Source organism: Cydia strobilella, chromosome 13 (assembly GCF_947568885.1).
Source record: "Cydia strobilella chromosome 13, ilCydStro3.1, whole genome shotgun sequence".
Classification (NCBI taxonomy): Eukaryota; Metazoa; Arthropoda; class Insecta; order Lepidoptera; family Tortricidae; genus Cydia; species Cydia strobilella.
Genome location: NC_086053.1, coordinates 7998175 through 8011488, shown reverse-complemented (window position 1 = coordinate 8011488; position 13314 = coordinate 7998175). Strand labels below are relative to the sequence as shown.

General features: G+C 45.1%; 2 protein-coding genes across 2 annotated transcripts in view; one reads left to right on the top strand and one right to left on the bottom strand.

Moving 5' to 3' along the window:
* The window catches only part of LOC134746641 (zinc finger protein ZFP2-like), a 65001-nt gene that overhangs the window by 22123 nt on the left and 29564 nt on the right, over positions 1 to 13314 (bottom strand). The gene's annotated exons all lie outside the window — the stretch shown is intronic.
* LOC134746654 (actin-related protein 5) lies at positions 910 to 12295 on the top strand. Its single transcript, XM_063681155.1, has 12 exons — positions 910 to 1079; positions 1162 to 1327; positions 1446 to 1612; positions 3077 to 3268; positions 3816 to 4046; positions 5594 to 5715; positions 5849 to 5929; positions 6244 to 6405; positions 7126 to 7289; positions 7846 to 7983; positions 11313 to 11467; positions 11906 to 12295. The coding sequence occupies exons 1-12, from the start codon at positions 971 to 973 to the stop codon at positions 12208 to 12210; spliced, it is 1992 nt and encodes a 663-aa protein (XP_063537225.1). The 5' UTR covers positions 910 to 970; the 3' UTR covers positions 12211 to 12295.

The window sequence follows — 13314 nt, the reverse complement described above, 5'->3', positions numbered from 1 at the left end:
TTATTATGCAACACGTCCGTTGTCAAACACATTTTGCTGAGAGGGACAGAGATATAAAGTCTGTCAAGTCGCTTATTACCAAGATAGCAGAAAATGTGCTGTGAAAGGACAGGTCTAATATCCCCTTTACTTTTTTTGCATTTATAATAAAGCGATATCTCTGTCTCGCTCTTACTTATGGGTGCGTCGCACAATGACCTTGGTGCGGTGCGATGGTGTGTAACGGTTTTAATATTAGTAGAGATGATTACATTTTTTCGAAACACATTCATGTTTTAGAACGAGAGTAATATACGATTTTATCACTCTTTCGCGGCTTTAATTCATTTTCATTATTTTTTATATTTGCTATCGTGTATGAACCTCATAATCAACCTGCAACATATACTTGGTCAAGCAAATCTTGTCAGTAGAAAAAGGCGGCAAATTTGAAAAATCGCGGGTTAGCAACACTACGTTTGAATTGTTCGTAAATCGCGTGTCATTTATATCTTATCTGTGGAGCTGTTTTGTTCACATTTCATCGTTGTTCGATGTACATTGCTGCTTTTTGTGCGTTTCCTAGGGATACCATACTTTAGTTTGCTTTACATTGCTACAGACATATCCAGCTTGACAGACTATATATGCAATGTTTTTTAATGTAGCTCAAACAGACAATACTTAAGTTGAAAGAAACGTTAAACGTTAGTGTTTTTAGTTAAGTATTCCTTATGGCATTGTAACTTTTAAATTGTATGTTGATATGGGTGCACAACTGTACGTGTTGCCTGAAATAAAACTTTTTTTATTTTATTTTTAAAGGCAGTATGGCTTAGAGCTTTAGCCTGTCCAGATGCCCCAGAATGACGAAAAAAATAATGAAGAAACGTCAAATTGACATTCTAATTCAAATTGTAATTTGTATTTGGTTTATACGAATTGTAGGGTCTATTTCATTGTCTTTGCGTTAAATATTAAGTGAAAAATAATGGATAGCAACGTTTTAATTTTAAAAGACTACAAAACAGTACCAGACGTAGTGCTTGAATATGAGCCTACGTTAAAATTTGGGCATATACCTTTAGTTATTGATAATGGTAAGTTGTTGTTTGTAATATCTATAATTTATTGAAATGATTCTTTTCTGTACGAATGTTAAAAATTGGAAAATTCTATCAGGATCGTACCAGTGCCGTGTGGGTTGGTCAATATACGATGAACCTCATTTAATATTCAAGAATTTAATAGCAAGGCCTCGCAAAGATAGAGTGAAGAAAGATGCTGAGCCGCCGGTAACGCCGCCAATACAAATCGGAAATGATATTATTAATATAGAAGCAGTGAGGTACAGACCAATATAATTAACAAAATAGATTTTATAACATGTATAGGTACACAAAATGTTTGCGTGTGTGTGTGTTTTGTTAAGCTTTCTTATAATAATATTTTTTGTGTAATTTCAGATTTCAGTTAAAAACCCAATTTGATAAGAATGTGGTGACACATTTTGAGGTGCAGGAGCAAGTCTGTGACTATATATTCTCTCACTTGGGCATAGACAATGAAGGAAGTGTACCCCATCCAATTGTTATGACGGAAGCTTTTGTTACCCCAAATTACTGCCGACAGTGTAAGTTATTTCCTATAATGTATGCTGTTGCTGTGTATCTTTTTTGCATGACATGTGCAAATTTATTAACTGTTGTATAGGTAAAAACCGGCCAAAAGCGAGTCGGACTTGCGCATGAAGGGTTCCGTACCATTACGCAAAAAACGGCCAGAAAAATCGCGTTTGTTGTATGGGAGCCCCACTTAAATATTTATTTTATTCTCTTTTTAGTATTTGTCGTTATAGAGGCAACAGAAATACGTCATCTGTGAAAATTTCAACTGTCTAGCTATCATGGTTCATGAGATTCAGCCTGGTGACCGACAGACAGACAGACAGCGGAGTCTTAGTAATAGGGTCCCATTTTACCCTTTGGGTACGGAACCCTAAAAAACTGGATATGCCCTATGTCTAAGTAGCTTTGTATGATTATTAATAATTTTACGTCAAAATTCAAGTACTTAAGTATACAAACTAGCAACCCTAGGAAACACTTCTTGCCGAATCGTGTGGTAAATGTGTGGAACTCTCTACCAGAAACTGTTGTTAGTGCACCGTCAGTGAACACTTTCAAAAATAGACTAGATATACATTTTAGAACTTTGAAAAGTGCAAAATAAAATACAAGTGCTATATACACGCATCAGCTCCAAGAGCTGCTAGTGTATCAAATAAATAATAAATAAAACTTCAACTTATGTATACAATTCAATTCAATTATTTATTTCAGGCAAATGCCCATATAATTTGTTAGTAATACAATTAAATTAATCTTAATATGCTAATGTTAGTAAACACACATTAAATTACAAATAAAAATATATATCACTTTTAACTATTTACATAATGAAGACTGCCACATTCCAAACACTACTGCTGTACATGCAACAGCATCCAGTGGTGTTGGAACGGGCAGCCTCTCGGCCAGCACATGCAACAGACTGTACCGCGCAACCGCCGCATCAGTGAGGCAGTACACTTACGCATTATGGCCTGGAATCCATCAGTTCGAGCTTCCGCAAACATACCTGATGCACTGCAGAAGCGCGGCAGACCCAACAGTATCCTAAACCCATTATTATATTGTACTCTCAGGGTGTTGAGAGTACTCTGCGTATATCTTACCCACAGGCTGCACGTGTAGAAGCTCTGGCAGTAGGCCTTAAACAATGTTATTTTGACTTCTTTTGTACACCGTGCAAACCTGCGCTGCAGGCAAGCATATTACAACGCGCAGCCATGGAGCGTCTCTCCCTTTCCACGTCTGTGCCATCTGAGAGGTCCGCAGTCACCCAATGGCCCAAGTATTTGAACTGTTACTTGGCATAGGCTGAAAGCTGTTTTAAAGTTTTTTTTTTACTTTTTGAAATTCTTGAGTTCCTTAATTGGCAGGAAAGATTACGCCTTTTCTTATAATCCTAAATTCATACAAATGAGTCCTCCACAAAAAAAAGGTTCACCTACTACAAAAATCTTCGATTTCAGTGATGTCTGAGCTGCTATTTGAAGGTTACGGCGTGCCGGCGGTGAGCTACGGGGTGGACTCCCTGTTCGGCATGTACAGGAACGACATTGGGGACACTGCTCTCATTGTCAACTGCGGCTACCACACTATACACATCATTCCTGTTATAAGGGGACAGGTTATTGAGGAGCATGCAAGGAGAATTAATTTAGGTATGGGTCACTCAGACATTGAACAGAAAATTAAATGCAGATATAATAATTAATTTCCAAGTGCCATCTCCATTTTTAAGCTGCCATAAAGCCAAGCTTTTATAGTTTTGTCTGGAAGTGGAAATCATAACCATTAATTGTAAACCAGTGTTTTTTTTTTAATAGAAATGTGAGTGTGGTACCCTGCATAGGCGTAATTCTATAAGGAGTTTGATAATTATCTCTCAGTACCTAGAGTACCTACCTACACTGTGCTTACGTTTCCTCAAGGCCTATATGTATTCAACAAAAGTTGTACAAGTATCTTATGCCCACAGTCCCATAGTACCTAAAATTACTAGAGCACCATAATATAATATCAACTAGAAACTTGATCATTAATCTGACTAAGTGATTATTATCATATGTAATGTTTTCAACTAAAAGGTACTACATTGTCAGTTGTCGATAAGGTTGATTTTAAATTCAATCTTTATGGAAATGGCACCTTATTGACAAGCGACCATAAGTACCCGTTTGGTTTATAATGGCACATATATTAAACCAGGTGGTAGTGAGATGGTCAGCTACCTCCACAAACTTCTCCAGCTGAAGTACCCGGTGCACGTGAACGCCATCACCATGTCGCGAGCCGAAGAGATCCTGCAAGAACACTGCACCATAGCCCTGGACTATCAGGAGGAGATCAAGAAGTGGGCCAACCCTGACTACTATGAGGCCAATGTGAAGAAGATACAACTGCCTTATGTGCAGACAGCTAGCTCGTCGGGTTTGACAGGTAACAATTGTTAGAATACATTATTTTATGTATGTTACTGCCATCATGTGTGTGTTAGGGTCGGCAACGCGCATGTAACACCTCTATAGTCGCAGGCGTCCATAGGCTACGGTGACTACTTGTTTACCGCGACGTAGTATAAAAAAAACATAATGAGGCGTGATGAAGAGATCTTGCAGGAACACTGTATCATAGCTCTGGACTATCTACGACTACTAGGTGGCAATCAAGAAATTGGCTAACAATACACAGCTGAATTTTATTGTTTTGTTGATTAGCTGATAGGCTACTGTTTTCATCTATGGTGAGATTTTATAAAATACTGATATTTTAAAACGATAGTGTTTTTGTTTATCCCTATAAACCCTAGAGTTTTAAATTATATATGTATATATAGTTGGTCAGCAGTAGACGATCGGGGCGGCCTCGTACCACATGGAGGCGATCAGTTGAGAAGCAGGCTGGCTCAACTGGACTCGGCTGGAAAGAGCTGGAAGTCGCCGCTCAGGATCGCGACAAATGGAAAATTCTTCTGAGAGCCCTATGTCCCTAATGAGGGATAACAGGATTACATCATCATCATCATATAGTCAGGGACCGGACAACCCTTTCCGCGATAAAACCCTTTCAATGGGCGTCCCTTAAACACGGCTAACACATTGAAAGACTTTCCCTTTTGAACTGCAAGCCCATTCATACCCCTACCTTTGACTAACCCTTACCGAAAAGCTAACCAAAAATAAGGCTAGTCCTTAATAAGGGTTACCCTTATCTTTAAGCGCTTTTTATAAAAGTTTCCCTTTGCGTGAAAGAGACAGGATTAGTATATATCTACGCTAGTGTATGAAAAGGAAAGAAAATACGTGCCTAGTCAAAGAACGCCGCCGTCGCCGCCGGATTCGAAGTAATGTGTGCTTTATGAACAAGGTAGACGACTTAAATTAGCACGCTTATATGCTAAAAGGGAAGCCCTTTATAAGGCTAACCCTTATAAGCAATATGCAAGGTGTTGGTGAGCGGATGATAAGAGTTATTTAAGGGTATTTGGGCTACCGATTACTCAATATTTATTGAATAACTGTGTACAGAGATGTTGGCAATAATACATTTAGGAAGCAACAGTTTATCCATCACGGACGTACAATATACTTAAGACTAACCTATAACTAAATAACAAAATTAATACATGCATGCACTATTATCATAATCGTGAAATTCTTTTATGCTGTAGAACACTCTACTAATAAGCCATTGTTAGCTTTGTATAAGGGTTTTTAAAAGCAAAATTAAAGGGTTTCATCTGGCAAAGGGTATGGTGAGTCAAGCCTTATGCAATACCCTTATAAAACCCGGATAAGGGATAGCGGGCCGGTCCCTGCATATAGTTGGCCAAACCGAATTGTCAGTAAACAAGAACAAAAAAAAAACGATCCTCTTCGTTTTCTTTTGGGTGCTAGTACTAGTGTAAGACAAAGACAGTATGATTCTCTCTGTCTATGTTTGAAATGAGACAGTCCTTTGACAAACTATACCTATTTTTCTTACAGCTGAACAGCAAAAAGAAAGAAAGAAAGAGATGGCTCGGAGGCTACTGGAAATTAACGCGAGAAAAAGAGAAGAAAGACTGGCGGAAGACGAGGAACAATTGAACCATTTACTTTCATTACAGGTAAATAATTTGATTGAAATATAGGCAGCGCGTATGTGTTAAGTTAGAAACTGAAATGTATAAAACTCTGACGTTTTTTCTTTTAAAAATAACTACGCGATGCGATACTTTGTTTGAAGTATTTATTGTGCAGGATATGATAGAGGGCGGTGACACGGATGAGTTCAACGAGGCCATCAAAGGATTGGACTTTAAAAGCTATGAGGACCTTCAGGTACGTTCCCAAAAACAATAAAATGTCTAGACTAGTATTAGTCAGATTTAGACAGACTATGGTATATACTTGATAACTCGAGGTGGATTGGTTGGTTACATTTCCCACCTCCCTACCCTAAACGCCTCACGTAAATAGTCGATTGGAGCCAAATCACACTAGAAAGAGAGGGGGGGCCCAAATGTCTGGGTGGGGGGCTTCTTACATAATAAGTGGACGCTCTCTATGAGTAATCTGTAAATGGTCACAAATATTTAAACACAACTCTATTGCTACCCATCATTATTCTAACGTCCTGTATATCTTTATTACAGAAACAAATAACAAATCTAAACATACGTATAGAAAAAAATAAGCAGCGTATTGTAGCGGCGGCGACGGCCGACGAAAATATTGAAGTGCGTCCCACCGGTCGCTTCCAACCTCCATCGGACCCTGAAGCTTTCCAGATATGGCTCAACGACACAAGAACGAAGGTAAAGTTTCTTTTGGTTATTAACTTATTATTAAAACTCTATAATTGGGTAGTTGACAATTTTTTTTAATGGTATCAGTCGGTCAGGTTTGTTTTGAGGATCAAATGTCTGTATGGGACCCATTGTCTTAAAGCAATACAAAAGTCACAAATGATGGCGGCGCCCCCGGCGGGTTGGTCAACGACACCCGTAACTCTTGAGGCCCTGGCACCTGCTCCTTGCTAAATTCAATTTTAAGACAGTTTTTTTCTCGATTTTGGCCACCGTAGCCTATGGAGACTAACAAGCAACGCTAAGCGGTTTTCGTAGGGTATGGATGTTGCTATATGAAGGGTGTCACATGCGCGTTTCTGATTTATGAAGCAATTGTTTCTACTACAACATAAAATAAAATGTTTTTGTTGGCCAACCAATCACAAAGCAGATGCGACGCAGTTTATGTAGGCTAATTTGCATTGAATCGAGTCTCCTTAAACAAGAAATATTTAATCCAAATGTATGAAGTTCTATTTTCAAAATTTTTATAATTCACTAAGCCGTATCGATAAAATTCTTATGCTCGAGTCGGAAGTGCCATAGACTATCCAACGTTGAAAAGAGTAAGGTTGTAGTGTTGCATATGAAGTTGTAATACACAGATTATAGTCGACGTAAAATGAAAACAGTTCTAAAAAATTTTCAACATCCCTATTGCGTAAGTTAAGGTTGGTTTTGTTACAGTATCGCGAGTTAGTCACTCGCCGTGAAGCTCGGCGCGCGCGGCGCGCGGCCATGGTGAAGAGGCGCACCGCGGCCGCCGCCGAGCGCATGCGCGTCATCTCGCGCCTCGCCGCCGCCGGCGACGACTTCGGCAACCAGGACTCGGACTGGGACGCCTACAAGAGGTATTTTTTATTTTTATTTTATTTTATTTATTTGGAGATCCAACAGCTGTGACATTAACATAAAAATTATAGTTGATACAGGAAGCCAATTATAGGAACTCACAGGTAGTGACATGATACTAAACTAATTACCGACTAAATGTTACAGTATGAGCTAGTGTTGCGCGGCATTATTCAAGCTCCTCGGACTCGGAGCGGCGCGTGCTCGGACCATTGGCCTTAGCTAGGGACAGCTCGGACACTCGACTTCGTAATATGCATGCTCGGATGTGTCGAAATGTATTTGTCAAATAGAATTAGATCCAGAAGAAGATACCCATCAAAAATATTATACATGTAAAAAGATGAAAGTCTCGCAACGCAATTCTTCTACTACAAAAAAGTTTTCAGATGTAATGTGATGTGATACCAAGTCGGTTATTTTAGTCAGTGCCAAGGGGTGTTAAAACCGCATCAATATTAGACATATTTAATTTTTTATACATACAATGACTTGATCATCGCCATTGGGACAAAAAAAAACAAATAAAATAATAAGTAAAAATGTTTCTTCCAGTATCAGCCGCGAAGCCGACTCGGACTCTGAAGCGGACGGCGAGCGGCTGGTAGAGTTGGAGGAGACGCTGCGCGAACACGAGCCGCCGCCGCCCAGCGACCAGCGCCACCAGCTGCACCTCGCCATCGAGCCCTTCAGGCTAGTCACGTCTTCATAGTAGTACAGGAGGCGCTGCGCGAACACGAGCCGCCGCCGCCCAGCGACCAGCGCCACCATCTGCACCTCGCCATCGAGCCCTTCAGGCTAGTCACGTCTTCATAGTAGTACAGGAGGCGCTGCGCGAACACGAGCCGCCGCCGCCCAGCGACCAGCGCCACCAGCTGCACCTCGCCATCGAGCCCTTCAGGCTAGTCACGTCTTCATAGTAGTACAGGAGGCGCTGCGCGAACACGAGCCGCCGCCGCCCAGCGACCAGCGCCACCAGCTGCACCTCGCCATCGAGCCCTTCAGGCTAGTCACGTCTTCATAGTAGTACAGGAGGCGCTGCGCGAACACGAGCCGCCGCCGCCCAGCGACCAGCGCCACCAGCTGCACCTCGCCATCGAGCCCTTCAGGCTAGTCACGTCTTCATAGTAGTACAGGAGGCGCTGCGCGAACACGAGCCGCCGCCGCCCAGCGACCAGCGCCACCAGCTGCACCTCGCCATCGAGCCCTTCAGGCTAGTCACGTCTTCATAGTAGTACAGGAGGCGCTGCGCGAACACGAGCCGCCGCCGCCCAGCGACCAGCGCCACCAGCTGCACCTCGCCATCGAGCCCTTCAGGCTAGTCACGTCTTCATAGTAGTACAGGAGGCGCTGCGCGAACACGAGCCGCCGCCGCCCAGCGACCAGCGCCACCAGCTGCACCTCGCCATCGAGCCCTTCAGGCTAGTCACGTCTTCATAGTAGTACAGGAGGCGCTGCGCGAACACGAGCCGCCGCCGCCCAGCGACCAGCGCCACCAGCTGCACCTCGCCATCGAGCCCTTCAGGCTAGTCACGTCTTCATAGTAGTACAGGAGGCGCTGCGCGAACACGAGCCGCCGCCGCCCAGCGACCAGCGCCACCATCTGCACCTCGCCATCGAGCCCTTCAGGCTAGTCACGTCTTCATAGTAGTACAGGAGGCGCTGCGCGAACACGAGCCGCCGCCGCCCAGCGACCAGCGCCACCAGCTGCACCTCGCCATCGAGCCCTTCAGGCTAGTCACGTCTTCATAGTAGTACAGGAGGCGCTGCGCGAACACGAGCCGCCGCCGCCCAGCGACCAGCGCCACCAGCTGCACCTCGCCATCGAGCCCTTCAGGCTAGTCACGTCTTCATAGTAGTACAGGAGGCGCTGCGCGAACACGAGCCGCCGCCGCCCAGCGACCAGCGCCACCATCTGCACCTCGCCATCGAGCCCTTCAGGCTAGTCACGTCTTCATAGTAGTACAGGAGGCGCTGCGCGAACACGAGCCGCCGCCGCCCAGCGACCAGCGCCACCAGCTGCACCTCGCCATCGAGCCCTTCAGGCTAGTCACGTCTTCATAGTAGTACAGGAGGCGCTGCGCGAACACGAGCCGCCGCCGCCCAGCGACCAGCGCCACCAGCTGCACCTCGCCATCGAGCCCTTCAGGCTAGTCACGTCTTCATAGTAGTACAGGAGGCGCTGCGCGAACACGAGCCGCCGCCGCCCAGCGACCAGCGCCACCAGCTGCACCTCGCCATCGAGCCCTTCAGGCTAGTCACGTCTTCATAGTAGTACAGGAGGCGCTGCGCGAACACGAGCCGCCGCCGCCCAGCGACCAGCGCCACCATCTGCACCTCGCCATCGAGCCCTTCAGGCTAGTCACGTCTTCATAGTAGTACAGGAGGCGCTGCGCAAACACGAGCCGCCGCCGCCCAGCGACCAGCGCCACCAGCTGCACCTCGCCATCGAGCCCTTCAGGCTAGTCACGTCTTCATAGTAGTACAGGAGGCGCTGCGCGAACACGAGCCGCCGCCGCCCAGCGACCAGCGCCACCAGCTGCACCTCGCCATCGAGCCCTTCAGGCTAGTCACGTCTTCATAGTAGTACAGGAGGCGCTGCGCGAACACGAGCCGCCGCCGCCCAGCGACCAGCGCCACCAGCTGCACCTCGCCATCGAGCCCTTCAGGCTAGTCACGTCTTCATAGTAGTACAGGAGGCGCTGCGCGAACACGAGCCGCCGCCGCCCAGCGACCAGCGCCACCAGCTGCACCTCGCCATCGAGCCCTTCAGGCTAGTCACGTCTTCATAGTAGTACAGGAGGCGCTGCGCGAACACGAGCCGCCGCCGCCCAGCGACCAGCGCCACCAGCTGCACCTCGCCATCGAGCCCTTCAGGCTAGTCACGTCTTCATAGTAGTACAGGAGGCGCTGCGCGAACACGAGCCGCCGCCGCCCAGCGACCAGCGCCACCAGCTGCACCTCGCCATCGAGCCCTTCAGGCTAGTCACGTCTTCATAGTAGTACAGGAGGCGCTGCGCGAACACGAGCCGCCGCCGCCCAGCGACCAGCGCCACCATCTGCACCTCGCCATCGAGCCCTTCAGGCTAGTCACGTCTTCATAGTAGTACAGGAGGCGCTGCGCAAACACGAGCCGCCGCCGCCCAGCGACCAGCGCCACCAGCTGCACCTCGCCATCGAGCCCTTCAGGCTAGTCACGTCTTCATAGTAGTACAGGAGGCGCTGCGCGAACACGAGCCGCCGCCGCCCAGCGACCAGCGCCACCAGCTGCACCTCGCCATCGAGCCCTTCAGGCTAGTCACGTCTTCATAGTAGTACAGGAGGCGCTGCGCGAACACGAGCCGCCGCCGCCCAGCGACCAGCGCCACCAGCTGCACCTCGCCATCGAGCCCTTCAGGCTAGTCACGTCTTCATAGTAGTACAGTCGGTGCTCTCAGGGTCGATACAGTCGGACTGCAACTTGAATGGGAACAGTCGGCGTGCAGCTACCATACAAATTGTAACGGGTTGCAGTCCTGTATCGGCCCTAACATAAGTAACCACTTTTCTATACAGCTGGTATGGCGACGTGGGTAGGTACTTAAATTGGGGCACTTACTGTACCTAAATAAAACGAATTATCTATTACGCTGTTTTTACCCGTCTTCGTGCCCCAATTTAAACGAGCTTGGGCGGAGGCTTAATGCATGCATGTGACGTGCAGCAAAGAGCTTCATTGTCGGCATAGGCACCTATGTTTCGCAGCGTATTATAACAAACATAAAGACAATATTTGCGCGCATGTTTGATAAAAAATCAATTACCTAATGTGTCGTAAAATCATCATACATGGTTCCTCCCATTGGAGCGTTTCCAATCGATAATCGCTAGTTGAAAATAAAAAATGTATCCAAATGACAAGTGACATGGTTACTTCTCATATATGATTTATTTTACTATTCGATTGGTGTTGACGATTAACGATTGTCACCTTGGCGAAGTTCTGTAGACTACTCATAAAGTACCATATGTTTGATTAACAGGGCTCCAGAGCTGATGTTCCAGCCGTCGATGATGGGCAACCTGGAGGCGGGGCTGGCGGAGACCCTGGAGTACGTGTTCAAACATTTCAGCCCCGAGGACCAGCTGCTGCTGGCCAATAACGTCTTTCTTACGGGGGGCTGCTCGCAATTTCCTGGTAAACACCATTAGTATTCATTCATTCTCTCGCAGTGTCCGACGACAGCGACTCTGTCGATCAATCTTCTTCGCATTATGGAAGGCCCGGGTATGGCTCGCAAAGCCAAACTTCCTCTTGAAGACGCACTATGCAAATGTGGTAATCAAAATGACTTCCTATCATTGTAAAAAAATAGGTTTCGGCATTATTTTCTTTGTAGCTGCTTTTATTGTTAACCGTTCCTAGTTAATTACCCCTACTTGTTTGATCAACCATATTGATCCCAGAGTCATGCAGGCCTGCATAATAAAGTCATAGCTATAACTTTATTAACGTTATTATAAGTTCCATAGTGGTCCAGCCAAGGTTTCACTTTGGCTACTGTACTTCACGCGTTGTGCTACTGTCATCTGGGATACTAGAACGTAGTCAAACATCAACATTATTAAATTCCAGGTTTAAAAGAAAGACTAGAAAGAGAGCTCCTAGAAATGCGTCCGTTCCAATCGACGCACAAAGTGGTCACCGCTAGAAACGCAAGCCTGGACGCTTGGTACGGCGCTCGCGACTTCGCCGGCAGCAACGAGTTTGAAAACTGGTGCGTGTCTAAAGAAGACTACTACGAGCTAGGGGGAGAGTACCTCAAGGAACACCACGCGAGCAACAAGTATTTCAAGAGTCCTGCACCTATTGTTGACAATACTTTGGCTCCTGCTGGCGACGCTAATGTGGTGAAGGAAGAAATTGTTGTAGACTGTTAGTAGTTCTTAATTTTGTGTTTCTATATAAGCCGAAATTTTAAATGGTTTTATTATTAACAAAAAGAAGATTCTCAGTTTAACAATATTTCACACTTTTATTTACTAGAAAACCCTTATACCCGGAGAGTCGCCTTATCAATGTGAAAGTCACATGCTTTTAGGAACAGTTGTTTGTGTATTTCCACTTGTCCCCACCGGGCATATAATACGCGTTTGTCCCCGCCTCATGTATAGCGGTGGTCACGTAGGGCAAGGTTTTCGAGTGCTACTCCCGACACTCGTGCGCGAATCGCGGCGCGAAGCCGCGTAGTCTGGAGCGGGCTGTATACCATACTAGTCCAAGTCAAATTGCCCAGTCGGAGTCTACTTAGCTGAAATCGAAACCGTAACCATTGAATAAAATAATCCCACCAAAAACATTTTCATGTAAAATGTTGCCAAAACAAAACCATAATAAGGCTCGCACTGTCAAAAAGTTATCAGATCTCTTGTAGAGCCAAGCTTCTAACTCTACGAGCCCACAAACTGATATCTGATCTGATAACCTTTTGACAGTGCAAGCCTTATGGTTTCGTCTTGGCAACATTTTACATGAAAATATTTTTGGTGGGAGTTCACTTCTTTTTAGGGTTCCGTATCCGTACCTCAAATGAAAAAAACGGAACCCTTATAGGATCACTCGTGCGTCTGTCTGTCTGTCCGTCTGTCACAGCCTATTTTCTCCGAAACTACTGTACCAATTAAGTTGAAATTTGGTTTACATATGTAAGTTTGTGACCCAAAGACGGACATGTAACGTAAACAAATGAATTTGGAAAGCCGTCTTTTATCCTTTAAAACAAGCGGGGAAAAACGCATTTTATCCACTAGTGGGGAAAGTAATTTGACCTTGGATGGAGCGTGTTTAAGTAGCTTTCGACAGATAACAAAACATAAAACGCTCATAATAATGGTTTGTTCGATATTAATTATCATTAAATAAATGGTTTGAGTATTTAATAAAAAATACCAAATTTAGCTTTATTTAATTATTTTAAGTCATAAACCTTATAATTCCATACCAACCTTTGTTCTTTTATAATGATGTTGATCATAATTCTGAAC

Coding starts and splice junctions, on each gene's coding strand:
- LOC134746654 (XM_063681155.1), top strand. CDS start 971: ATGGATAGCAACGTTTTAATTTTAAAAGACTACAAAACAGTACCAGAC. Junction 6,406..7,125: donor TCAACGACACAAGAACGAAG/GTAAAGTTTCTT, acceptor GTTTTGTTACAG/TATCGCGAGTTAGTCACTCG. Junction 7,984..11,312: donor CTCGCCATCGAGCCCTTCAG/GCTAGTCACGTC, acceptor TTTGATTAACAG/GGCTCCAGAGCTGATGTTCC.